General features: G+C 50.4%; 2 protein-coding genes across 2 annotated transcripts; one reads left to right on the top strand and one right to left on the bottom strand.

Moving 5' to 3' along the window:
• Window positions 1-3056: 3056 nt before the first annotated feature.
• Window positions 3057-8019, bottom strand: SDF2L1 (stromal cell derived factor 2 like 1). The gene is made up of 3 exons (XM_074159455.1): window positions 7798-8019; window positions 6868-7064; window positions 3057-4195 (listed from the first exon to the last, which is right to left on the bottom strand). Exons 1-3 carry the CDS (start codon window positions 7964-7966, stop codon window positions 3917-3919), a joined length of 645 nt encoding a protein of 214 aa, XP_074015556.1. The 5' UTR covers window positions 7967-8019; the 3' UTR covers window positions 3057-3916.
• Window positions 8020-15608: 7589 nt separating this feature from the next.
• Window positions 15609-26143, top strand: YDJC (YdjC chitooligosaccharide deacetylase homolog). Its single transcript, XM_074159893.1, has 5 exons — window positions 15609-15967; window positions 22867-23026; window positions 23740-23839; window positions 24366-24543; window positions 24913-26143. The coding sequence occupies exons 1-5, from the start codon at window positions 15810-15812 to the stop codon at window positions 25220-25222; spliced, it is 906 nt and encodes a 301-aa protein (XP_074015994.1). The 5' UTR covers window positions 15609-15809; the 3' UTR covers window positions 25223-26143.
• Window positions 26144-27118: the final 975 nt, after the last annotated feature.

Genomic DNA, 27118 nt, shown 5'->3' with positions numbered 1-27118 from the left:
AATTCCCCTACGCTGCTGAAATTACAGCATGTTTGGTTAAGGAAACAGATTGCACAGAGTGAAAATAAGTTATCAGGTGTAAATACTCAAGGTCCTGCTAAAGTATTTATAAAGATGGGAGCACTGAGATGCTTAGAGTGTCAGTGGGAGGAGGGGAGAAAGCATAAAATATTTATTCCTCTATGTATTTAAAATAACCGTAGGGCCCTAGAATTTATTACTGCTTGTGACTTGCATACATAATAAACGCTCCGTACCCTGAGGTAAGTTTGAATCGCCTCCTGTCTCCAGTGCAACTCCGGGATGGTAAGGTTGAACATTTTGTTCCTCCTTGATGAAGCAAACCATCCCCCGTGCTTCCCACCGCACAGAACACAGCCAAGGAGACCATCTTCTTTTTGTTTTTATTTTTTTAAAAATATGCTAATTTAACTTAATAAGAACAGGTATACCCAATTAGTATTCCCAAACATGAATCAATGTTTTAATTTCATTTATCTTTACCCTTGCCATTCAGAATGGCGAATCAACGAGCGGTGTGTTCTTTCTAGCACTTCCAAGGAACTAAACCCGGCTCTCATCTGCACTGACCGAGAAGACAAATTGTGCAGCCAGTGTTCATATCCTGAGCAGTTACACAGAGCTTTAAAAAGCTTCAGGAAATAGAGAGTACAAGTGCTTGCATACACACACACTTGCCTCCCAAATGAACATGTCTAAGGAATTCTTTGTCATTTTACGTTGGACTAGATATATACACGTGTAAAATGCCATATTTCACAGATTTTTCTAAGTCTAAAGTAGGTAGATTGTCTTTAGCAATTACTCCCACTGAGAACAACTATAAATAAGGATCCCTCTCAGATCTTTTCCCAAAGCCTTTCTAGTTTACTAAAGGAAGAGGAACAACATGGGTGCACATTTTCAGAGTTTTGTAATAGTAGTGAGCAAGAAATTGGAAAGCACCTGTCAGCGATGTGAAGGAATTCTTTTCTGCTAGGATCAGAAGCCAAGATCATTTTCACTTAACCCTGAAGTGTACAGAGAATTTTGACAAGGGGTATTATAAAATTTAGTTTATCACCTTAAAGAGAAAGAAAGCAGCAAAACAGTGTTGCTAACTCTCATATCTACACCTCTATTTCGTGTTTTACCCAGGAGTCCCAACATCTTTAGGCAGACAATAAGAGTCATACAGAAAACAAACAACAAAACCCAACAATATAAAAACTGGGATTCTCCAAGTCTCTAGTCCTCAGCTGGAGGGAGAGGACCGAAAAGTCGAACTGCAAACAGCCAAAGTAAATAAAAACACCTGAATCAGATTCTGAAGATTACAAGTCTTGTAAGCCTAATAGTTCTATAGAGAGGAAAGCACATGAGCACTTACACACGCAATCATTTTTCACAGCTATAAGCTTTTGCACTTCCTACATTAACTTACAACTTTTGGAGCCTGCATTTAGCACACTATGAGTACTAGCAGTTATTTTAGTATTGAGACCTTTCCAAAGCAAGATGTTCTTCAACTGGCCTTATTTAAAAGTCCTACAGCACAACTTTTATAGTGATGAGAACTGGGAAAAAATACCTATTGTGACACATGTGCAGGTGAAATATTAAGGCCAAGTGACTTCTACACTTCGGTCAGAACTGAAAGTGAAGGAAACTTAGTTCACAGGAAAATCGTTGAATACATCTTTAAATAAGGCATTCATGGATACATGTGTGTGGGGAAGCTTGGCTCTTTGGGAACAGAAGGTACAAGCGTTTCCAAAACCGAGAAAGTAAGTAATAAGAACTAAAAGCCAGTTCTTTCCCAGCCTCATCAAACCAATTTGGCTCAAATCCAGAACACAAAGAGGAAGGTCCAGTGAGATCCCACTCGAGTATAAGTAAGACGGACAAATACCTTTGCTAGGGACAGAACCATCCAGAGCTAGACAGCGGGTAGGGATAGTAGCTGGCACACGGACTGGGATAAGCCCCCCCGCTCTGCCCCTCCTCATCCCGCTCGGCGTTCCGCAGGAGCACCAACACCAGCCCCAGGCAGGTTAGCCATAAAGCACTGAGCTCCCAGGGACACACAGCTCAGTGCCAGACCTCTTTCTTCCTCCTGCCAAACGCTACCACTCTTTGTGTTTACTCACACACCAACTCCACAGGAAAATACCTCCTTTTCAATATGGGAAAAGTCAGCTTGTTTATGCAGAAGGTTTGGTTTTAAATAGCTATCCTTTATAGCTACAATTTCAATAGCAATTAAGTCAGGAGTATCAGTCAACTTGGAACATTCATCACAGAAGAGTTTACTTCTAATACAAATCAGCAAAAGCCCATCCACTCCCTGTCCAAAATGCTTGTCATCGTTAAATAACCAACATGTAACCACAAGACTCATAGAAAAACAGCCTTACCTTTTTCTTCAAAGAAAAATAATGAAGTATAGCAAACTGCTACAGGTGCTCCGTGTTCCAGAGGGTATGGAGGAATCTTCACCAGCAGCAAACCCCTAACTAAAACCCACTGCCGCCCGCTCCAGCCGCACAAGGGACTGGGGCGGGTACCAGTAGGTGCATTTATAAACCTCAACTGCCATTGCCTCTCGCACCTTCTCCACACAACACTCCCACACCGCAGCACGGGACCAGAGCTGTAAAAGCAGTAAATCAGCTTCCTGCTCCTTTAACTGATTGACTAATTAATACCATAATCAGTAAACTATTTACACATGGAGACCACAACACCTGCATTTGCTGACTTTTCACTCTCATTTTGTGAGCTTTTCTGTTTAAAACAAATAGGAAATGTATGGTACCTTGAATTTTAATCAGTATTCCCAGTAACACCGTGTAACAAGCACATTCAAGGATTAGTTCTTTTTTTTCCTTTTCACAGATAAAGAGGACCACAGAAATTTGTAACTTATTCAATGAAGGTTTCTTGCTAGCTTTGTTTCTTGCTAGCACACCATTTGGTCAAAAATCCAGGACCAAACCACTCTCAAAAGATTCTTTTTCCTCTTTTTTCTGGATTCACACACAAAATCCCCACATGGGTGTATGCTCCACTATTTATTCATCTAGACTCTTATACTGACCTTGCAGAGTGACATGCAAGTACAACATAAGTCAAATTCAACTGTTCCTTCACACCACATAGAATTTTATAAAATGCTATTAATTAAACAAACAGTTGCTTCCTGCACCAGTTCACAGAGCAGTCTCACCATTTGATAAACAGCAGTGTCACCATTACCAGAAAACCTGAACTTCTTGGAGAAAGTGAATAAATTAAAACTTTGTCTTCTTACTCCAACATACACAATATTTTCAACTCTTCCAATACAGTACATAACAAAACTCATGAAAGACATTGGAAGCAATTTTCAAATGACCACATTTTTTTTTTTCTGGAAGGCTGAATAGCTGAAAAGACACCATATTTGAGAACAACTTTTCCCTTTCTAGACTTACTCCATCTCCTCATTAATAACATTCTCTCACTAAGAAGTAGAAATCAGTTTCCAAATATTTAATTATAATTGGAAAAAAATGACAAAATGCACATTTTTATTGTACTTGGGATTGCAGAAGTGTATTAATTCAGTTTTTCCATTTCCTTTGAATTTCAGAAAAAGTAACAAACAAAACAAATGACAACGGAAACTAACAGACATATGAACTAGTTTCATCAATTAAGCTTGAAAATTCAGAAAGTATTTCGCCAGATAAATTTCAATGGCTGAACCTGGGAGCTGCCATTCCCCAGAGAAGTGCTGCATTCCTAGAATGAACTAATGCCCTTTGGTAACACAGAGAGTCAGTCGCTTAGGCAAGGCGGGGCTTAGAAGAGACCAAGGATTAGCATCTCCGAACATTGGAGTAAGCTGAAGCATTTTGGATCCTCTGTCAATTCAGAGCTCATCGTGTTTTGCAGGGTCCACACTGGGTTTGATGAAGACTCCTTCCATTGCTTTCCAATAGTTGTGATGGTTAGCAGTAGGCATGCCATGGACTTCCCGCTGGCCTCTAATGGGGTGGCCATACTGTTCCCCCGTTATTGAAAGGAACACCTCTGTTCCCACGTGCTTGAAGCGCACCGCATCCTCCCGCTCCCAGTAAGTCCCACTGCATTGCACAATCCATATATCGAGGTCATCTCCTTCGCCATCATCACCAAAGGCACTTACTTCCTGTTAGAGACACAAACTTCCTCAAGTGAAAATGTAAGCAAACAGCTCCAGGACACAGAAAAACAGCACCCACAGAGTCAGCAGAGTTTAAAGGCAAGGACGGAGAGGAAAGAAAAAGTGTTGCTGCATCACCTTGAACAAGTTACCAAACCCAGCAGCAGGAACTTTCTACCACTACAATCCGAACACAAAGTGCCATCAAACTCTGATGTGTGACCTCAGCAAAAAGTGCCAACAACCCCCAAACACATTCCAAGTGAAAGAGGACTTGAGCACAGAGATCAAGCAACCCTTCTGAGAAAAAATGCAAAACATACAATACTAATGCTGATGAAAATCCTCCTCACTCAAAAAAAGTTTGCAACTGCAGACGTTTAGTTTTGTAGTGCCACCATCTTCAGAGTTACCATTGCAACAGGATTTTCATGTGTTTTTATCACAATGTCCCAACAATTTAGCTTATGAAGTAATCACATTCCTTTTGTACTTAATTATACCAAGCTTACAATTGGGTCAACCACTATTCTGGGTTACACTTTTTCTTCACACAGATAGCTGAACAGCTCTTTAAAAAAAAGGAAGACCATTAAAGCAAATGAATTCCTGCTAAAACAAAAGTTAGAAATTAGATTTCAACATACACCAAAAAGAAATTCCAAGTATTTGCAGAAACCAGACAGGCTGACTGCCAACTGCTTAGGACTAAATACAACCTTTAATTCTTAAAAATCTGAGAACCAGAAGTGATGAACAACTTGAACATAGAACAGCAATAGTTTGTACCTAACGACCTAAAATTTTAGGGTCATGTTAATTCAAGTTTACATAGTCCAAAAAGCGTGAAAGACAACATAATAACTGAAAATCCAACTTCTGTTGAGAATATGAAATAAAAATGTGTGTTTGTAACTACACCATATTTCAATAATGCCCTAAGTCCCAGTCCTGTCAGTCTCTGGGAAGTCACGCAAACTTCCCTGTCGCTTACATACCATGCAGGCACAGAGCAAACCCAAAGACACACAGTGACAGCTGCTGAACATTTTTACATTAAGGAAAATGTTATAAGAATTGTCTAAACTGACAAATGAGAACTGGTGGGAGGTTTTAGAGTCAATTTGTTCTTTAAATAATTCTCTGAAATGCTATTTTTCCATCACTTCTTTTGTTTTAATAACCACATGATGTAGATTCCCTACACAAAACTGCATCTGACTTTACTGATGGTAAAAGACAAACCTTTTTCACAGAGTCAGGTCTTCCAACTCTGAATGTAATGACCTATCTACACAGCCTGAAGGAAGACTAAAATGACTACTAATGAAAAACTTCCAACGAGTTTGCATTATTTAAGTGCGCATTTCAATCTTGGAGAAGCTTTTGTCCAAGGACAAGACTGGGACCTAATTCGGCCCCACCTTCAGCCCTGGTGAGGCCTCACCTCGAGTGCTGTGTTCAGTTCTGGGCCCCTCACTACAGGAAGGACATTGAGCTGCTGGAGCGTGTCCAGAGGAGAGCCACCAAGCTGGTGAGGGGTCTGGAGAACAAGTCATATGAGGAGAGGCTGAGGGAACTGGGCATGTTTAGTTTGGAGAAGAGGAGGCTGAGGGGAGACCTCATTGCCCTCTACAACTCCCTGAAAGGAGGGTGTAGAGAGGTGGGTGTTGGCCTCTTCTCCCAAGGGAATAACGACAGAACCAGAGGAAACGGTCTGAAGTTGGGGCAGGGGAGGTTTAGATTAGATATCAGGAAGAATTACTTTACTGAGAGAGTGGTCAGGCACTGGAACAGCCTGCCCAGGGAGGTGGTGGAGTCGCCATCCCTGGAGGTATTTAAGAAACGTGTAGACGTGGCACTTCAGGGCATGCTCTAGTGCCCGAGACTGTTGGGTTGTGTCTGTTTGTGGGTGGGGTGGTGTGTGGTTGTGGGTGTTTGTTTTGGTGTTTGGTGTTCTGGGATTTTTTTGGAGGGTTTTTTTGGTTGTTTTTGGTGTGGTTGTTTGTTTGTTTGGTTGGTTTTTTTTGGTTGTTTGGTTTTTTTGTTGGTTGGACTCAATGATCTCAAAGGTCCCATCCAACCAAAAATATTCTGTGATTCTGTGATTCTGTAATTACAGTTAGAAATTACACTCTTCTAGATATGTACAAAATGATAAATAAATATGTTTGTGAGAGCAGATTCATTTTTCCTGTGGAAGGAGGACAGATAAATAAGAAAAGTGAACTAAAACAGGGATAATGGGAAGATGACTGAGGCTAGTAGACTGGATCACCAAGAACTTGGATATAGGAATGCCTGGTGACTAGCTGCCTTGCTCTAGAGCATCTCCACAATGTTGAGGGAGGTGCCCAGTCTCCAACACCTTGAAAGTGCTAAACATTTCAGAATAATCTTCCCAGTAGCAATGGTGTGGGATAAAAATATATGCAGATTTGTTAAAACTACTGTAAAATACCAATACTAGTACACATTACATTTTACCACTGCCAAGAACTTAAACACATTATTCCAAGATGCAGAAAAGCATATACTTGAACTCTAGAAATGCACAGACATACTGTTTCTGGCAGCTGGTATCCAAGCCTGATTCTTCCATACCATGAAAAACTGGGGAGAATATTGTCAAGAGCATGCACTACTTATACAAAAGCCTAAGATTTTACAGAACTCACTTGGTTATTGGAGAGTGGTGATGGGAAGTGATGAGTGTGCAGGTTCTTCCCCGTGTTAACATGGGTCAGCCGTATAGCCTGCCCACATTTCACCGGTGCACCGCGCTGGCAACTGCCATCGCTCTTCCCGCGGATCCGCCAGTAGCTGTTAGCATCATCTGAAGCTTCAACTCCTGTCACCGACTGTTGCCCACTTCCTGTTGGGATAGAATTAAATGGCAGGAGACTTAACCCACTTCCCCAGTTCAAGAAGTCCTGAAAGAACTAAAGAAATTTGCTTTAACATTCTCATGCCTTCAAGTTTAAGAGACGTTTAACTCTCATGGTCCGTCTACTGACTGCACCAGGAACGCAGGGACCCAATAATCTTTCAGATGGAAGAAGTTAAACACAGCGCGCGTTAGCAGACGCATCTGTCAAAAGTTCACGGTGAACGCACGAGAAGAAAATCCGATCCATAAGGGATACTACTCACACCCTCCTGCCTTTCTCAAAACTACCACCAAGCGCTTTGTGTCCGCAGAGGAACCGGCTCCCCCGCTGCCGGGACCGGCGCTGAAGCGCTGCCGAGGCCCTGGTGCGGAGCAGGGCTCGCCTCAGGGACGGGGACAAGGCGTCCCTGTCACATCCCCCTCCGGGACCCGCCGAGCGCCGCCGGGACGCCCTCCGGCTCCCCAGGCTCCGCATCCTCCTCCCCCTGCCCGGCCTCCGGTGCCCCACAGCCTCACCCCTGCCGCTGCTCCCTCTGCACCAGCGACACGAACCTCATCAACCCCTCATCTCCTCCTCCTCCTCACCGCCCGTCCCTCCGCCACTTCCCTGCCTCCCTCACCGCCCGTGCCCCCAGCGCTTCCCAGCTCCCGCCATTTTCCAGCCCCCTCAGGGCTGCCCGGCCCCTCAGCGCGGCACCCGCCGCCCGGCCCTGCTCACCGGAGCCGTACTTGACCTCGTGCGAGTGAAGCCGCACGTTGTGGCGGGTGTTGAGCAGCTTCAGCACCGACCCGCAGGTAACAGCGCCCGGCGCCGGCTCCCGGCCGCGGCACAGCCCGCGCAGCAGCGCCAGGAGCAGGAGCGGGAGGAGGCGGCAGCCGGCCCGCATGGCGCCGCAGCCCGGCCGCCACCGCCGCCCGCAGCTCAGCGCTTCCGCACCGCCTCCGCGCGCCCAGCCAATCGGCCCGCGCCAGCGCCGCGCTCGGCCAATCCCCGCCCGCCCCCTGCCCGGCCTCGCTCCCGCATTGGGCCACGGCTTAGTGACCTCACCGCCGGGAGCCCTCCAGCAGGAGGAGCTCATTGGGCCGAGGGGAAAAAGCGACCAATCAGAGCGAGCGGCGTGGCGCCCCCCCCCGGGGAAGGAGGCGGAGCGCGACGCTCCCACCTCAGCGGCGCCGCGCGCCAGGCCCGGCCGTGTCAGCCGGGCAGCGCCCACCGGGGCCCTTCGCCCGATCCCGCAGTGCGGTCACGGCCGGGCGCTGACAACGGTGTCCCCGAACGCCGCCGGGGAGCGCTGACAGACAGGGATCCCCTGGAGGCCGTTCCTGCCGAGGGCCGGTTCCTGCCGGAGGAGAGCGGGCAGGTCTGTCCCACAGCTCCCGTCTCTCGTGTAGTCCGGGCGGTAACAAGAACAGCAGCCGGGGCAACCCGACCGGCTGCTGCGCGCCCCGGGGGAAAACGTGCTGCGGTAGGAGGGGCCGGTACCCGCCAGCAGCGCCCGGGGCGGACAGTCCCCCCAGCGGGAAGGGTCAGGCAGGAACCGGCTCCCGGGTGGCCAGCCCAGGCCCGGCGGCGGTCCCGACACAGCCGCGGGGGCTGGAATTGGCGCACGCAGGTCCATCGGCCACTGCTGCCCCGGGCACGGGCCCGTCCGCGCCTCCCCGCCGTGCTGGCTCTTACAGCTGAGTAAATATGCCACCGCTTGGGGGATTTACAGACTAATGTAACGTAATGTCGAAAAACAAGGGAAATTCACGGTAGCCTTGCATGAGATACCAGTGGTCCAGTCATTTCTGGATTACATTGGAGCTCCTGACTAGGGCACAAACACTGAACAAAGAACTACCAATGGCTGCTGTAACATTAAACTGCAGTGATTGCATCTTTGCTTTTGGACCTGGAAGTTCACCACCTGTGAGTCAGTCTCTGGTGAAGTTCTTGTAACAAAAAGAGATTATTAAGCTCCATTCTGTATAAAAGACAGCTGCATATATTAACTGTGTCCAGCTTTGAATCCTCAACACAGGAGAGGACATGGACCTGTTGGAGCGGGGCCAGAGGAGGCCACAGAGACGCTGGGAGGGCTGGAGCCCCTCTGCTGTGAGGACAGGCTGAGAGAGCTGGGGTTGTTCAGCCTGGAGAAGAGAAGGCTCCAGGGAGACCTCACAGCAGCCTTCCAATATCTGAAGGGAGCCTACAGGAGAGCCGGAGAGGGACTCTTTGTCAGGAAGCGTAGTGACAGGACAAGGGGTAATGGTCTTAAATTGGAAGAGGGGATATTTAGATTAGATATTAGGAGGAAATTCTTTACTGTGAGGGTGGTGAAGCACTGGAACAGGTTGCCCGGGGAAGCTGTGGATGTCCCGTCCCTGGAAGTGTTTAAGGCCAGGCTGGATGGGGCTTTGAGCAACCTGCTCTAGTGGAGGTGTCCCTGCCCAGGGCAGGGGGGTTGAAACTTGATGATCTTTGAGGTCCCTTCCAACTCTAACCATTCTATAATTCTATGAACATACACACTGTCCTTTGTTGCACAGTTTTGCAGAAGGAAGGATTCCCACCCACCCCCAAAAGCCACAACCAACTCTCCTTTATCAATAGGAACCAACAGTGGACAAAGGACCCGGGAACTCCTGCAGAGGCCATTAGCCCTTGTCTCTGAAACTGCCCCTTGGATTGACCTATACATCATGCCACAGCCTGGTGTGAGCCTCATGGGACGCTCCCAGGAGTAATTAACAGAGCAAAAGCTTTTGGCTTCCTTAGCAGCGAGGGCACAGGTAGAAGGGCACTGCCCTGGGACCCACGTCTTTGTAGCAACAGTGTTGTGAGTGTGCAACAGCCCGGGGTGGCAGCACTGCGCTGTCACAGGGCAATTTCCAGAGCACATCAGTGTTGCTGGCCAGTGGAACATCATAGGGTGCTCAGCTGACTGTCTCTTCCACCAGCCCTGGATCCACGAGGCTCTTTCCTGCCCATGTGATACCAACCGACTGAATGCTCGGTTTTCTCTATGCCGGCTTTGGCCCATTTTATACGGCTGTACCTACAGCTCAGAAAAGTCTCCAACTTAAACATCAGCCCTGGGCTGAAACAAGCCCGAGTACTAAACCTCACATGTACACACAGATTGTGTGGTTTTCTGAGGGCTAAAAACTCACTTCCTAGTGCTGGAAGTATATATGTTTTTTCACAGAAAAGCAAAAGATCACCCATTGATAGTCAAATGCCGTATTTCTAGGTCATCCTAAGAAGCCTTGCCCTTCTAAGACAGCAGCTTGCGTTTGCTGCTGCTGTAACAGGGCAAACCCAGATGTCTGTGGTTGCCATTTTAGCCGTGGAAAATCAATCATACGGGGCTTTAGCTGGCACCTGTCTGTCTTTCTGGGAGGTCACTCAGTCTCCCTGCATTTACTGCCGTTTACATGGTGCTCCCTACAATGCTTTTCAGTCCGACTTTAGAAATATAATTGGGTTAGAACGGCTGCCAACAAAGAACCCCATCAACGCCAAACACCCGTGGCAATTAACAGCCACCTCATTGCTGCAGGGCCCACCGTTGTTCCCAGCAGACTGCTGTAGGCTACAGGTAAACTTGCCAGGGAAATGATGTGACGGAGCACACTGGCAATGGAAACATCAGCTTTTTTGATAGGGATCTCATCACGATTCCTGTTTATGCACACGAACAGAATAACTCAACAATGCTGTAAAGGGGAGAATGTAAAACGTAACTAGAATGCCTTCTGCCTTCAGTCACTTAACCCAACAGTCCTTTTGCACACACTATTTTCAAGGATTTGGGAAATGCCCACCATCTCCACGCAGGTGCACCTGCAGGCATAGCCCAGCCCTCCCCAAGACAGGTTTTGGTACATTTGGCAGTGCCAAACACTTTTAGCAGACAGGAATGAGAGATGTGTGGCAAAAGAAAATTTCAGAGGCTGTATGCTGGCCCAAAGCAACATATTATATTATTCTTTTCATATTGGCCTTTGTTAAACATGCTTTAGTAGCTTTCTGTTTGCTCTATGTGCCAAAAGCAATGACTGACAACTGAGGTAGCACAGCAGGCAACTCCTGGGCTTGATCTACACCCAAAAAAGCACTGGTGGACAGCCCTTGATTTATGGAGAACACTGCATTAGCATTGCCTGTGTTCTCAGACTCACTAACCTTAGGCGAAATATATAGGGTGCAGTTCTGAAAATATTAGTACCTGATACAAAAACAGGCCCACATGAGCTCTTCCATTGACTTTTCTCTGCATCTGGTCCTTTCTCTGGTATCAGCGAGGATGAACTGTACTGAGATCAAGGAGTAACAGCAGTGAATCAGGCCTGTAAACACTCTGTGGTTCTTTCTGTCTCCTTTCACGCCGTGCTGATGAACTGACAGTCATAAACCTCTCTTCAGATGGAGCACTGGTGTCCGTCAGCAGGCCTTACAGCAGAGCTCTTTGGCCCCCACGCGTCATACAAACAGCACTAGTAACAACAGTAACATGCCGTCACCAGGGAGAAATCGGAATGACAAAAAAGATGGCTTGCCAAAAATGTATAGAATTTCAGTTTCTTATCATTTAGCCCACGTTGTTTAAGGACTAGAGACCTCAAACCAACTATTCAGATTTTTGCATTCAGTAGATATAACCATAATGTAAGAATAAGCAGAGTAAGTAAATAAGCAGAAGACATATGACAAAAAAAAAGTATTAGCATATATATATTTAAATGGCAGAATTTTTCATTTGGGGGAGAAGAGTTGATGTATTTTTTACTGCTGTCTTTTGTTTCTAGTCTTTGAGGAAGGAAGGACTTCCCTGAAAGTTCTGTAGAGCCCTGGGATGTGCCGGTGACACTGCCAGCATCGCTCAGCCACTCTCCTGACCGATGCCAACCCTTGGGAAGATGGACTCTCCCCTCAGAGCTCCACAAGAATTATCCTCCATTGCCATTCAATCAGCTGGCATTTTCCAGGTGCTCTCACTGATGCTGGGAGACGACAACAATCGCTGTAAGTGATCTACCAGGTTAATTTACAAGCGCAGTAATGCTGTTGAGGAGTTCCCAATGTTCTCTTTGGGAACACTAGCTCCTTTGCAGAAGGAACTCCCTGCTGGGTCCAGGAGCCGCCTCTGGGGCGACCCTCCCTCGCCGTCACACCCCTCGGCGGGGCGGCCCCACAGCCGGAGGAGTGCTCAGCGGCGGGGCGGGAGGGCATAGGGGACGTGCTGCTCCTGAGGCCTCTCCGTATCGTCACTGCCGGCTGCACCGGGAGGGACCCCCGCCCTCAGCACAAAATGGCGCCGCCCGCCACTACCCAGAGAATACCGCGCCAGCGCGCGCAACGGCCGCCCCCGCCGCGCGGCACGCCGGGAGTTGTGGTGCGGGCGGGCGCGTGCGTCACGGCGGGAGTTGTGCGGGCGGGCGAGAAGCGCGGAGCGGGCAGGGCGGGGATACCGCCCGGCGAGCCGTGCCCCACGGCGGGGCTGCACCCTCACCCGGTGCCCTCGGAGCACTGGCCTGCACCCTCATCCCTGTCTTGGCCCCAGGCAGCACAGAAGTATCGTGAAAGATCGAGGAAACCCGCTTTTCTGTCTCACCGAACGCTGATCCTGTGCGTGAGCGTCAGGAAATCCGGCACCTGCAGGATTTCAGCTTCCTCCTAGTTGCGTTTCCTCACTTCCATTCAGGTTCACCCAGCTCAGATGCTGAAAACTGCGGCTAATGAACACACAGCCCAACAGCACTCCTGCATGTCGGCTATCTCCGACCTCTGCAAAAGCCCTCCCCTCCCCTCCCCTCCCCATGCTGGGCCTCCCCGCGGTGCCCTCCTGCCCTGGCCAGCCGGTTTGTACCGGGGCTAGGGACCACTTTGGGTCCTTTGCGGGTCTCTGCGGCCTGGGAGCCACACACTGCACTGGCTCGTTGCAGAACCTCCATCTCTGCGGCAGAGGAGGTTGGCATTGGCCAAGGTGTCCCACTGCCACTGAGAGGAGGCTGAGTTGGGCACCAAGAGCATGAACACAAATGTCATGTTTCCTCTGAAAACCGGCCTCAGTAGAGAGATGAAAAGACTTTAATTTAAGCGTTTCTACAGGAGCCCCTGAACTTCCAAGATTTTGTAAATATTTGAGGCTGGGGAAGAGAAGAAAATGTTAACTTTCATTTAAAAAATAGATTTTACTTTGTCTCATTCAAACGTCTTTTACAATTCACACTTTCAACAAAATTTCATGCAAGGAAAAGAGAAACCAAGTCCTACTGTGCTATCATTGTAATCCTAAATGAACTAACTCACTGCGGCCAAGGGAACAAGAAAAAGAAAATACTTTTTTAATGTCAATATGTCAACAGATGGCTTCTTGGAAGCATTAATTGTTAGGAAATGCTTTTGTGAAACACAGGAAACCTCTAAATCCCCTACTGAATAACTCAAAGTTCAGGGAAAGAAATTCAAGCTCAAAAACAGTGAAGCTCTTGAGGTTGGAGAGAGCTCCCACTGGCTCCTGCGGCTCGGATACGGCAGGGCTTTGCTTTGTTTCAGTTAGGCTGGAAGATGCAGCCTGTGCTTAATAGATGTCCTGGCATATGCAGCTCCACCAGAAACGCTGGCCAATATTTTCATTCATTCATTCATTGAGGAGGAGAGACCAGCCAGAAGAAGCCTGCCCTGCCCTTCAGCCGCAGGCTGAATCGCTGAGGGACTTTCCTCCGGACGGTGCCGGGACTGGCTGCACCGGCTGTTTTGGCCGCCAGCTGGGGTGTGCAGGGAGCAAGCATCGAGCTGGGATCCAAGGGGATGTGGCACAGGGGCAAGATTCTCCTGCTGGGGAGTTTTTGCTTCCAGTCACAGGAAGGAGAGTTGGATAAACAGGAATGAAGTCAGAAAAGAAAAGCCTCCAGGAACTGCATTCAGTATTTAAGAAGGATGTTGCTGTTAATAGCATTAAATACATACTAAGGTTAAGAAGGCTGAGAAGCCAAGCTTTGTCTAAGATCCTTATGCAGCGCCTCTCACCTGCGCAGGGACAAGCAGCACTGACAGTACTAGGAAGAGGCAGGAAACCCCAGGGTTTGCATTGGCAAAGGCAGGAGGGACTTGGATTTGATTCATGACATTACTTCAGAGTTGTGCTGACTTCATCTGTTACAGGAATAGCCCCCACCAGTAAGTGAAGCCGTGGGGGAACGTGGGCAGGCTTGAGGCTCATCTCCCAGGGGGGAAACAAGTAGCAGTTGCACAAATACCTGCTCTGAAACGCCACGGACACGTCACCCTAGCTCTTCCTGAACTATCACTCTCTCCCTGCCCCAAACATCAGTTTGTTGTTTCTCCTGCAACAGCAGGAGGGGGTGAATATTTTGGGATAACATTACAGACCAAGAAGGGGTGAATTCTACTTTGATAGAACTTCATCTTCTCCTTCCACAGGTAAAAAATGCAGGCTGGTAACACCTCCCACTCAGCATGTTTAGCCTCCTCAGCGCTTTCACTTTCGTTCTGGTAGATCAAGAGTAGCTTTCCTGCAGTTAAGAAAAAGCTCTTCAAGGCCAGGACAAACAGGATTTTCCATGCAGCCTGGTGGAGAACTGGCGTACACCCCCCCGGGAGCGACAGCACCTGGAGCTCTCTCCCTTCTCCCTGCCCTTCCCCAGCGCCGCACCGGGAGCTGTGGGGAGGTCAGGGCGGGCCGTACCCCGCAGCGCCGCTCCCCCCGGGCTCACGCTGCCGGCACACCGAGGTGCGGGGAACACCCGCCGGTGGCTCCCGTGGGGCTCCCGGGCCGAGGGGTCGGCGTTGGCGGCGTGTCGGGATGAGCGGCTCTGCTCTGGAGCAGCCAAAGGACACGTACCGCTTCCCCCCCCCCGCCGTTACCGACGCGGCTCTCACCGGGGGCGCCCGCAGCAGAGGAGCCCCGTCCCTGCGCTGCTCAGCGCGGGGGGGGGCACCGGGGCCGGCGGAGTCCCCGCCGCCGCCGAGCGAGCCCGGCCGCGCCGGAGCCCCGCCGCCGCCAGGGGCCGCCCCGGTGCCCGCGGCTGCGGAGGCGCCGGGCGCTGCAGCGGGCCCGGGCCCTGCGGCGGGGCCGCCCGCGGTGAGCTCGGGCCGGGGCTGCACCGGGGAGGGGGATGCGCGGCGCGGGCAGAGCTCCGTCGCCGCGGCCAGCATCCCCCCGGGGCGGCGGCGGCCCCGGCAGCGGGGAGGAGCGGAGGTACGCACCGCCGGGGGCTCCGGCGGAGGCCGCTCCGCTCTCGTTCTCCCCGGGGACGCGGGGCCGGCCCTCCCCAGGGCGCTGGATGGGGCCGGGAATCGGTGACGGCGGGGCTGCCTCGGGCGCTTCGCACCGGTGCCGTTTCACCGGGCACCGCGGGCGAGGGCGTGGAGCCGGGGATGGAATTTGAGCCCTGGCGCACCCTCAGCCGGTTGAACCGGCCCGAGCCCCGACCTGCTGCCCGCTCCCGGCTACCGCCGCACCGCGCCCGGGCAGGCTCTGCTCCCCGGGGCGGGGGGGGGGGCGCCGGGGACCCCCCGGGGAAGGGCCGGTTCGGCGGGAGCGGGGCGGCCCCACGCCATCGGCTGCTGTGCGGGACCGCGAGGGCGAGCAGGAGCCGGTCGGGCTGAGTCACGGCGGGGTTCCCCCTGCCGAGCCCGGCTTTTCCTGTTGGCCTGCGATCCGCTGATCCTCCCGGTTTTTCTCTCCTTCGCTTCTTTGCTAGGGATGACCGCTGAGGATGCTCCAGGTGAAGCTCATAGTAACTGGAGATGACTTTGGCTATTGTCCCCGGAGAAACCAAGGCATCGTGGACTGTTTCCTGGCCGGTGCGGTGTCCAACGTGTCCCTTCTAGTCAACGGAAGTGCTGCAGCAGATGCAGCCCAGCTGGCAAGGAGGTAAGCTACTTTCTTTAGCTCCTTTGGGGACAGCCTCCACAGGCTCTCCACGGAAAGCCAAACCTGTAAAATTTAGTATTTTGTAGCCCCAGTATAAACACTGTATCGTAGCCCAGGCTGGTCTAAGAAAAATGGATTCCAGGCATACTTACTAAGACTCTTCATGGCACAGCCAGTGACCTGCCAGCCCCTGTCATGGCTCTTTCTCTGGTATCAGCCACTGCCCTGCACCTTTTTTTCCCTTGGGACAGAAAGCTGCTTACACAATTTGACTAACAGAGTTTGGGATTGTTGGACTTTCCCACGCTTCTAAAAGATGGACCATCAAAATAGAAGTCCGCACTGTATACCCAGACCGAGCTGTTGCCCCCAAAACTAATAGAGCATAAAAGCACAAATCTTTCAATCTCATTTAATTTAGTGCGTTTCAGCCAGGCTGGACACAGGGTGAGCCAGGTTCACTGCAGAATCGGGGAAAGGTGGGATTCTGCAAGGGCTAAGTTATAAATCTGGGCAGTGGAAAAATTCTCCACCCCAGAAACCTTTTAAAAAAGCACCTCAATATTTCTAGGAATTCTAGGGTTGATAAATCCATTTGTAAAATCCATATACATAAAGAGAGGGACAACATCTTTTACGTGCCTTGTACCTGCCACCTTTACCCCTTGCTTTTGTGCTGGAACTTTTGGGAGGTTGCTGGCACAGTTGGCTCTGTAACAAATCAAATGCTGCGTGTCGTTCTCATGGACTAGCCTAGCAAATCCTTTAACAGGAAGCATTACTTGTATTTAGAAGGTAAAACCCGGCTAATGCTTCAGCTGCAGCGTGGGCAGGCACTTGGAAGGGGAGCATGTCCTGGGAGAGCAGCAGGGCTGAGAAACGGTTGAGGAAAGCAGAGAAGGAAAGGAGCTGTACTGGTGCTAGAAGAACCGAGACCTTATGCTTCACATACAGCTGCTGCAGGGGACACTTTCATGAAAGTCACACTGTCCTTGTTCTCCTTGAGCATCTCTCCCTGCTTTGGCTGTGATTTTAGGGGTCCCTGGAGATTGCTTGCAGCCTGCGGCTTGTTCGGTGTTGGGTGGTGCAGGAGAGCCAGGGTGCAGTGTGTGTGGTAAACTGCTCCTCTCTTGAGGTTAGAGATTGCACACAAACCCTGCAGGAGGAACCACCTCCGGGGTGTTAGGGGGAGAGGCAGCAGGACACAGCACTGCCGAGATGCCCAGGGTCCTGTCAGCAAATGTAACAAATGAAATGTAAAACAAGAAAATAAAGCCAGCACTTCTCCCAGACACGGAGGCACCGTGAAGCCCTTTAAGCCCCAACGCTCTGGTAACACTGTCAGCTATTTTAGCCGTGCTCTTTAGCAGGCTTTTAAATATAGAATCCACCTGGCCTCATTTCCATAGCCAGAAAGTAGGCCGTGTAATCAGAGGTTTAAAAGCATCTTTGAATCCAGGTCACGACACTGTGGTGACAGCTGATGGGGTCTGAGAAGCCGGGTTGGAGGGCAAGTGACAGCAGAAGCTGCAACCTGCTGCTACAGTTTCATTCTTTTGGGTGGTAGTTTTTAATTGTAAGTGTGAATGAAAGGGATTTAAATCTATTTCTGAGAATATAAGCAGGGCGACATTGGGAACATCTGGCGGCACTGAAGGTCAAGAGCCCAGGTTCTGCAGTTCCTCATTTGTGTCACTGCAGCTGTATCCAGCACTACCCACGCGGGGGGAAGCGTTTGCAGGTTTGGGGAAAAGGGTGGTCATGTTCCAATGTGAGCCCTGCTTCGGGTGCTGCGAGTGCATGCACACTTCATTGGCACCCGTGCTTGTAAAAAACCCTCTTGTGTCACCCCCAAGATATCTGTTCCTCTATTGCAAAGATTCAAGCAAAGTCTCTGTAGACACAGATGTCTTAATAGGTCAGACTTACTAGAAATGTCCTCTTCATCATCGTGGTGCAAAAACGGGGAAGTACAGCTGTTGTTGATGCCCTGCCCCTGCCATTCCTTCTCTCCTGCTGTCTCCCGTCCCACTTGTGTTTTATGGGATGAAAGTCTGCCCTGGTTTTTCTCCCCATGTTTGTCTTCCCCCACTGACACCCAGTGAAGCAAGTACTATATATATATCTTTATATGTTTTTACACACACGCACGTATCTGCTTAACCCCACAGCGGGCCCTTTGGCTGCGACCAGGGCTGTGAGCAGGGGACTGATCTGTCACCAGCTGAGAGAGGAGGCCTGAAGCAGCAGCTTCTTCTTTCCTGCGGTGCATTCCTGTTGTGGGACTTGGTCTTTTGCACGTGAGGTGCTGGGACCGTCAGTGCTGGGCTGTTTCTGTGGCTTCTGGAGATTTTCTGGGTGTTTCTTGATTACCTGTCCACGACATGGCCTCTCGTCACTGCAGGTCTTGAGCTCCTTCCTCACCGTGTTCTCAGTTAACTGGACAGAGGCAGAGCTAATTAGTAACAGGACAACTTTTCTTGCAGGATAGTCCTTCTTAAGCACCTCATGCTGCCCTGCAATGTTCAGGCTTGGCAGCCTTCAGAAAGGAACACAGTTCCTCTGGAATTTCATTCATCTCTTCATTTTCCCAATAATTCTGTAGGCTTCTGGGAATGCCATCTGCTGCCCTGCATTTCAATTAGAAGTCTTGGCAGAAACGTGGTGGTTGTCAGCAGATCTTTCTACCAGCTCTAACACAAACTAATTACGAAACAGCTGAACCCAGCAGTAAATAATCTACTTCCCTTGATATCTGGGTTCTGCATCTTGGGCCTTTCTCACTCACTGTCACAACTGGGCTAAAAGAGGGGACCCACTCACTCCAGGCAAAAGAGAAGTTTGAGCAGAGGCCTGAGTCTCCACCAAAGGGCAGACCTGTTGATGGCAGCTGTTGGAGCGGTACGTAACGGAGCAGCGGGTGGGAGGACAGGCTGTCATTGAGGGGGGGTTCAGTAACTCAGTATTTTTCTCTTTATGGGGTGATTGCGACTTCCTGGTTATCCATATCATAGAATCTGGATTTTCTACTCATCAAGCCCCACCTTGACATCAGCCAGTCTTCCTGGTGATTATTCCAGAGACTGGAAGGGTGGTTTTATTAACTGAAATGAATAGGTCCCTTCATTTTTCCTTAGAAATACAGAGACCTAGTATTGTTTGCCCCCGTATTTTTCACCCCTTTTGTCAACCGGCTCAGTTGTGACTGAGTATTAGGACCCTTTCCCAGATGATCATATCCAAATGCTTGATGAAGAGTGACATATTTTAGAACACAACCTCAGTCTTCCTGGCTTTTTGCTGTTTGAATGCTGAACATCAGCTACACAAAGCTGGAGCCTCTACAACATCTGGGTATATTTAACAGAAGAATCTAACAAAACCACATTTAATTGCTGTCTGTGTTTTCACTTCCTTTCCCATCATCACTAATTGCAAAATGTGTGTGTAAATTGTGACTTAATTCTGACCCACCCAGTCAACATCTGACTAATCCAGAAGTCTCTCGCGCTTTCTCATCACCCTTTTATCTGACTGTTAATCACAGCAGAGGGTTCCGCTGCTGAACTGTGCTTGGATTCGGGGTGGAGCTCAATCTGAGGCCTTAAAATGAGAATCCTAGATCATATTAACTTTACTGGCAGCAGCACATCTTGCTGATGTAAGGTCATGGACACAGGAGCTTCAGCTGATACAAAGATGTAATTAAAAAGAAAGTACCGTCCCTAAGCTATGTCACAGTTCCAGTTCTTATCACTGCAGAGGCTTTGGAGTGTTTCTTCCAGCAGAAATAAGTCCTTGGCAGTAATGGAGCAAGACAAGATGCTCTGTGACAGTTAGAACTCACCAGTTTGCTAAAGGGTGAAAGCCGGGAGCGGGGGGAGGATATGCAGATGCCAACAGGGAGAAACCAAGAAGTGTGTTTTTTTCACCCAAAGCACAGCCCTGCTTTGTCCGGATGGTTTCTGAAGCAGCATGTCCAGATAGAGATATTTACACGAGGCTTTTAATTGCGTCACACTTGGGCTGAAACCTGATGCACGGCAATTTTCCGGATAAGGATACAAACAGGATGCTGAAGGTGGGATCTGTTTGCCCATCAAGGAAAAGGGCAAGTGCCGTGCTTGTGCCGGGGCAGGCAGCCTGCAGCAGGACCATCGGGGCTGGCTCAGGGAGTCACTAATTCCCACAGCCACTGCTCCCAGGAGTGCGGGGACCGCACACAGTCCATCCCAGGGCATCTCACCCTCCGAGCTCTGAAACGGTCAAAGCTGGTGGGCGCTTCAGGGGGCGGCTCAGTCAGTAACAGCCTGCAGGGAGCCCGAGCTGCTCGGGCGTGAACAGGGAGTGCAACTGCACGAGAGCCCGTTGCTTCAGCAGAGACCTGTGTGTCGCAAAACAAGCAGCTACTTGAAAGGGAAGCAGTTCAGCTGGTTGTATTTCCTCTATTTGATAACTGGGCTGGGCACGTTGACTTTTTCTCCCCACCCCACCGCGGGATGCTGAGCAAAGAACCACGGGTTCAGCAGTGGAAGTGGCTCGATAACCTTAGTGGCCACAGAAGCTACTGGCCTGAACCTCAACAAGCTCACAGACAGCCCGGGCTAATGCTCCTTCTGCTGTAAGAGCCCACACACGTAGACACTTTGGCTTTATCAGGAGTGAATTGAATCCTGCTTCATGTCTGTGCATTCTCCAGGACAGCGGCTTTGGGACAACAGTGGGACAGACTTGTAAACACCTCGACATGGGCCTCAGGTTGCAGAAGGGTCATTGCTGCTTAAAACAACCCCCAAAACTGAGTTTAGAGAGACCGGGCGGATTCCTTAGCACCATTTTGGGTTGGCAATGGTAGCTGTTACAGCGGTGCTTTGATTGCCAAAACTAAACTGTTGCTTGAAGCTCAGTGCCAGCCTTGTCCTCTGATGCTGGGCGGAGAAGGAGCAGTTAGACGTACCCAGCAAGGCTCACCCTGTCCCCTCGACACGGGCCTGGGTCCAAGGCTGAGCCCCCACCAGCTGCGCTGTTCCCAGTGGGGCATCACGTGCCATATGAGCTGCTTGAGCCACCCGTCTCTGCCTCAGTATTTCAGCCAGTTAAACAGCAGATGCTGAACAGTCTTTGAAATTATGTGAGCAACTATAAAGTACGTTTGTGTGGCAGAAGCAATCATCTGCCCTCTGAAAAAAAAAAGAGGACCTTCCAGGATATTCCTGTAACTTGACTTTTCTCCCTGCCTTTTTTACAACACAGCATGCCTTGGGTTGCTCTTTGGTTGCAGGAGCTACGTTTCAGTGATGAGAGACACTCGGGAGCAGGCGTTAGTCCAGTGTGTGTGTCATCAGTGGGGAAAAGCCTGTTGGTTGAGTCTTAGAGCCCCAGCCTCTGGTCAGGACAGAGTGTGGCTGGAGCCCTGTCTCCCAAGGCACAGCCCAGCTAATTACTATGATGCTTTAAGTTTTGCTCATGTTTTAATCTCCTTGCACTTAGGACTTGAGGTGCTCATGCAGCGTCAGGGCTGTTGGGAACAAACACCAGGCAGCAGGACGTTTGGCGCTGAACAGGAGCATCATCTGGCTCCTACATCCCATTTGGGTGCAGGAAACTGCCAGCAGCAGGACCCTGCCGTGCTGCTGCCCTGCGCTCCCCCCGTGTCTCTCCAGCTTTCCCAGCACGCCTGATGCTGCGCGTCTCCCACAGATGAGCGTTTCTGAGCAAGTTTCTCACATGCTGCATTTTGAGTTTTGGTTTCAGTCCCTGTGTCCCACAGCTGTTAAACACTAAGGGTTCCTCCTGAGATGCCTCAGCATGGGCTGTCTGTCACACCAGCCAGGACTAACCCTACGAGAAAACTATTAAGATACTCAGCTGGTGTTGGCCAAAGCTCTGGGGGATGCTCTAATGTTACAGTCCGAGTCTCCCCTTTCAGTGAGAACAAGGGCAGCTCTCTCTGCACTTCCACATTCCGGGCATTCCCAGCTCCGGGGCTGGCTTCAGCGCAGGCGGGGCAGTGGCTCCGAGGTTCCGCGGTGGGAGTTTGGCTCCTCCGTGTCCCACAGCTGTTGGAGGGACGCGCCTGTTCCTGAAACAGCCCCCCCTTGCAGCCTTTGAGGCGCCCGCTGTTGGAGGGGGTTCGTCCGATGCTCCTGGGAGGCGCCGGAGGGGCTCAGCTGTTCATCTTTCCCTCCCACAACACGTGGGGAGGAGAGCGCTCCACAAAAAAGGTCTTCATCTGCTGATTCATGGTAACACATGGATCCTTCTTCCTGCAGACAGCAGTGCTGTGGTACAAATAATGCTGTCAGAGCTTCCCAGGGACATGGTAAAGAACTGGAAGTAAATTTCTAAAAAAAACCAAACCAAAACCCAAAAACAAATGACAGCCCCCCCGCGCCGTGCCTTTGGGCTCGAGCAGGTCACAGGCTGGAGGGGACGCCCCCCTGCCGGGCCATCCGCTGCCCGCTCAGGGCACCCGCTCCCAACGCAGCATCCTCCCGTTCTTTCAGCAGCAAGGCGTTAGTGCACGTGCCGTGTGCTCAGGTCCCTCGTGTGAAAACCAGATGAACGTTTATTTATCATCAATTATACAAGTAGGCCCCGCTGCATCGAGTCCGAGACACCTCTCGCCTGCTCCTTCCGCAGGAGTCAGGGTGAAAACAGAGTTGGGGGAGTCCCAGACAGGCCCTCGTCAGCCTGTGCAGGGTTATACCTGGAGATACTCTGCTCTGGTTTCTGTTGTTCTTCTTTGCTTTCTAGAGGAGCAGGGACACGAAGATGTGCTCCAGTGAGCTCACCACCACTTTTCAGACGAGCTGAGACCTTTCACGGCAGTCTCCCGCTTTGGCCACAGTAAGGGAGGCAGAGGTGCAAAGCTGACAGATACTTCATTCCTGTTACAGATACAACATCCCAATCGGCCTCCACGCCAACCTCTCCGAGGGCTCTCCTGTATGTGAGGTGCTCAAGACAAACTCTTCTCTGCTCAACCAAGATGGATTCTTCCATGGGAAAATGGGGTTCAGAACAGCTCTATCAAAAGGTCTCCTGAATATGTCAGAGGTAGGAGAGAGCCATGTACAGCCATGCAGGTTGCTTTCCCCGTCCAGATCAGCCTGCATACAATAGCTGAAGGCCCTCCCCAGGTGTAAGCTTAGAGCTGAACCTCCCCTGTGTCTCCTGGGTGGCTGGAGAGGGCTCTCTGTGTCCTGTCCCTAATTCTGCCAAAGGCTCCGCAGCTTTTGAGAGCTCATTATTCCTTGCTCCAGTGCCTGCATACATTAATGTCCAGTAACTACTTGTCTGAAGGGGCAGAAGAGGCACCGGAACAGGTATTTATGAAGAACCTAGAGATCAGTAAAGGCAAAATGCCAGAAGTGCTAAGTAGGCTTTTCATCACCTCGGGAGAGGCTTTTGTTCTCTAGAGAGATGCTGGTTTTGCCCCATGAACAAGGGTGGATGTGTTTGGGCAATCAAAACTCTCTATGGGATACAAGCACCCATTTCCCCATTCATTTTAAAGGGGAATGGGTATTCAAATAACCTACATATTTTAGAAAACCCCAGCATCAGCACCATCCCCGTAACCAGCAGCATAACGAGACTCGTCCCTGGGGAAGGTTCTGGGTAGCGCCACGTGTCTGTTTATCCATCACAGCAGCTTGTGCCTCCCAGGGAGGTCCCCAGCAACAGCCAGAGGGGTCTCCAGCAGCCCCTCCCGCTCCCCAGGTCTCAGCCTCTGACAGGTCCTGCTCTGACCCCTCTCTGCTCTGCAGGTGAAGCAGGAGCTAAAGGCCCAGGTGGAGCTGTTCCGTGAGCTGACAGGTCACCTACCTCCGCACATGGACGGGCACCAGCATGTTCACGTCCTCCCAGGTAAGAAGAGTCCTCATCCTCCCAGTACTGAGCAGTGAGAGCCAGAGTCAGCTCTGAGGAGACTCCCCTGGCCGTGGCTTCCTCTGGGGCAATAAACCTCACCGTAAGACTCTTGCTGTGTGATTGCAGTTTGACTGGTCCCACCTGGGCCCAAAGTGGCTGCGTGAGGAGCTGGGTCATTACCAGCACAAACAGCCCAGGCTGCACCTTTTCCTCCAAGGGCTGGTAATTCCCCTCAGCACCCCAATTCCACGCTCCTGCCTGCACTGGAGGAGGCAGACCAGGGCCAGCCGCAGACTGGCCAGTTTAAGCTGGAACGATGGAGTCTGGGAAAGCTGGCAGCTCTTTCAGGTGCTAGAACTCCATCCTGCCAGTTGTTTCCACACCAGCCTCTGTCAGCAGAAGAGCAGCCAAATGGAATTGCATCTTCTTAAACCTGGAAAGTCCTCTCTGTGCTCACAGCTCCCAGGGGAGAGGAGGAGCTGGTTTTCTGATTCCTGGCTGAAGCGTCTGTCTCTGCTTACAGAGGTCAGGCACGTATTCGCAGAGGTGTTAGAGGAATACGGGATCCAGTACACACGTGTCCCAATAGAGCCAGGCCTTCATAACTGTGGCTGGATCCCACCATCCCTGATGGACTTTTATCTGGGGGTTGAAGAGGATTCGTTTAACACAGTGGATGTGTTTACAAGGCACGGAATCAGGTAAGTCGGGCATTACTCATCCTTTTTTGGTAAGGCTTTGAGATCTTAGCAGTTCCTTACAGCATCTTTTCAGAATGGAGCCCCACCTCTCTCTTCCCACTTTGGGGCTTGCCAGAAAGTTCAGGAGGATAAAAGTGGTGGGGGCACAAGGGCTGCTTTAAACAGTGTCCTGTTTCAATATGGAAAGAAAAAGCATTACTGCCTTGTAGTTCTGGTTTTACTTTTGTTTATAGTTAAAAGTTTTAAAATCCCCCTCCCCTTTTCTATGTTAAGTTTTAGGTAAATTTTGATTCCTGATCCACTGGACGCAACACTCTTTTATAACCCCCTCGTTGGCACTAACGTCGGTGTTTCCTCCTCTGGCTACAGGTGGCCAGACATTTACATAGGTCTCAGTACCATGGGCAAGAACATGTCTGTCGGCAACATCTGCAGCGCCGTCGACGCTGCCATCGAGGAGTTTGCGTCCAAGGCGCCACAGAGCAGGACGGTAACGATTGAGCTGATGGTGCACCCCGGGTACCCCAGCGTCCCCCCCGCCGGCGGCTGTGGGGAAGGACCGGACGATTTCTCACAGTCCTGGGAGCGCCTCCACGAGCTGCAGACACTGATGAAGCCGGAGCTGCAGAGCCATTACAAAACCCGCAACATTCAGCTCTGTTCATTCAAAGATCTTTAAGTAAACAAGCGTGTACTACACACACCCCCACCCCCCACTTCAGTCATACTCTCAAGACAGGCAGTTGCCAACCCAGGAGCATGCTACTGCCCCAGGGGTTCTGAACATTTCTCTTTTTGGACTTAACTGCAAAAAAAAAGAGCCATTGCTGGGGAGCAAGTGCTGCTCTGGAGCAACCGCTCTGCGTAGGGTGCCCACGGGAGGCCTGGCAACCCTCACCAGTTCCTCTTCTTACAGCACTGGGTCACGGTCCCTTCCCTTTCCTCTGTCGGTGCCCGCTCACGATGGCGAGGGCAGAGGGGCACGACAGTTGAAGCCTTTCTCCAGCCAGAGCAGCCGGGTTAAGCAGGGGTGTCTGCAGCCACATTCCATGCCATAGTCCATGTCCAGCTCCGGTAATTACAGCTCTTCCCATTTACGTTGCCTCTTGGCATAAAGCCATGGTAGGAGAGTAACATCGGCCTCAGCCCTTTCAGAGAAGCTTTTTTTTATTTTTCTTCTGGATGACTTTGAAGGAGCAGCAACTGTTGACCCATCTGCTATTTCCGTAACTGCTGCCTACGAGCTCAGCAGCAACGGCTCCCGCGCGGCCCAGCGACGCCTGGGAGGGCTGCGGAGCAACCTGGGCAAGTCTTCAACTGGGGAAGGTCCTTCCATTTGTCCATTTGTCTTCCTGCCATCAAAGCATCCCAACTTCAACAACCCCGCTAACACCGATACGTTTAACTGTGCTCCTGACAGCAGCCCTGTCGCTCACGTACAATGTTCACAAGGAAGAAGTATTTCAGATTGTTTATGCTCATTTTCTGCGCAAAAGTGATCTACTTAATGTAATCATTTCTGGTTAACCATTTTTTTAATATTACAAATTTAAATATGATCGTCATTCAATGAAAAATAAACTCAGGTGTTTTTCTACTGCACTGCCTCAGAAGGCTCTTGTTTTCAGTTCTATCTGGAGAGCAAACCCATCCCACTCACCTGCGGCAGCCCAAAAGGGTGTCCGGCTTTAACGGGAACCACTCACCTCCCCTCTAAACATCCGGGGAAGGTTTTGTTCTGGACAAATACGAAAAACATCAAAGATGCTTTAGAAGGTATTTTCCCAGGTTCCTTCCTAAATCACTGTCACAGAATTAACCGGGTAAATGCCGAGTTTGACCGTGAGCCCCCATCCCCGGCGCCCGCAGCCGAGAGCAGCCGTTCCCTTCGGGGTGACGATTCCTGGGGCCCGTCCCGGGACGTTGGGCAGCGGAGCCCCTGCCGAGACAACGGGAGTAAGACCCCCCGAGGTTGGAGCTGCCGAGTGCGGCCACTCTGCGAGTGCCACCTAGTGACGGGTGGCTCTTCGGTCACTGCGGGGATAAGCCCCGCACCAGCGGTGGTTATTCAGTTCCAGCACTCAGCTGTTCGCATACCGGGACCGTGTTTTGATGGGTATTTTTTAACCTTATTGTTAACACTTCAATTGTTCCACATCCCACCCGACAGATTTGCTCAGGATCCTCAGGACGTTACGTGCTGTTTGTGAGCAGAACGCTGCCAACACGACAGGCCTACCCGAGATAGTTCTGAATTGCCAACAACAACAAAGTAATTTTGGAAATTCCATATTTTTAAACAAACAGCATTAAAGCCCAAATTTTCTTTTAAATTCAAGGGAGCTTTAAACAGAGAAATAAAGAACTACTGAAAGACTTCTAAATAAGGAACCTTCCAATTGCATAAAACATGTGGAGATAAGGAAGGAAGTTTCTCAGTGGTTCTATCAAAGCTTTAAAGATGAGTTCAATGAAGACATTCAGACACTACCTACAAAGATCACTGCAGCAGGATACTTGGAAAAGAAAAAAAAGGCTAACCCCCAAATCCCTCTGAAAATAAGACCAAAACCAT

Source organism: Numenius arquata, chromosome 16 (genome assembly GCF_964106895.1).
Source record: "Numenius arquata chromosome 16, bNumArq3.hap1.1, whole genome shotgun sequence".
Lineage (NCBI taxonomy): Eukaryota > Metazoa > Chordata > Aves > Charadriiformes > Scolopacidae > Numenius > Numenius arquata.
Note: the sequence above shows the minus strand (reverse complement) of the source record. Positions and strands in the feature narration are given on the sequence as shown.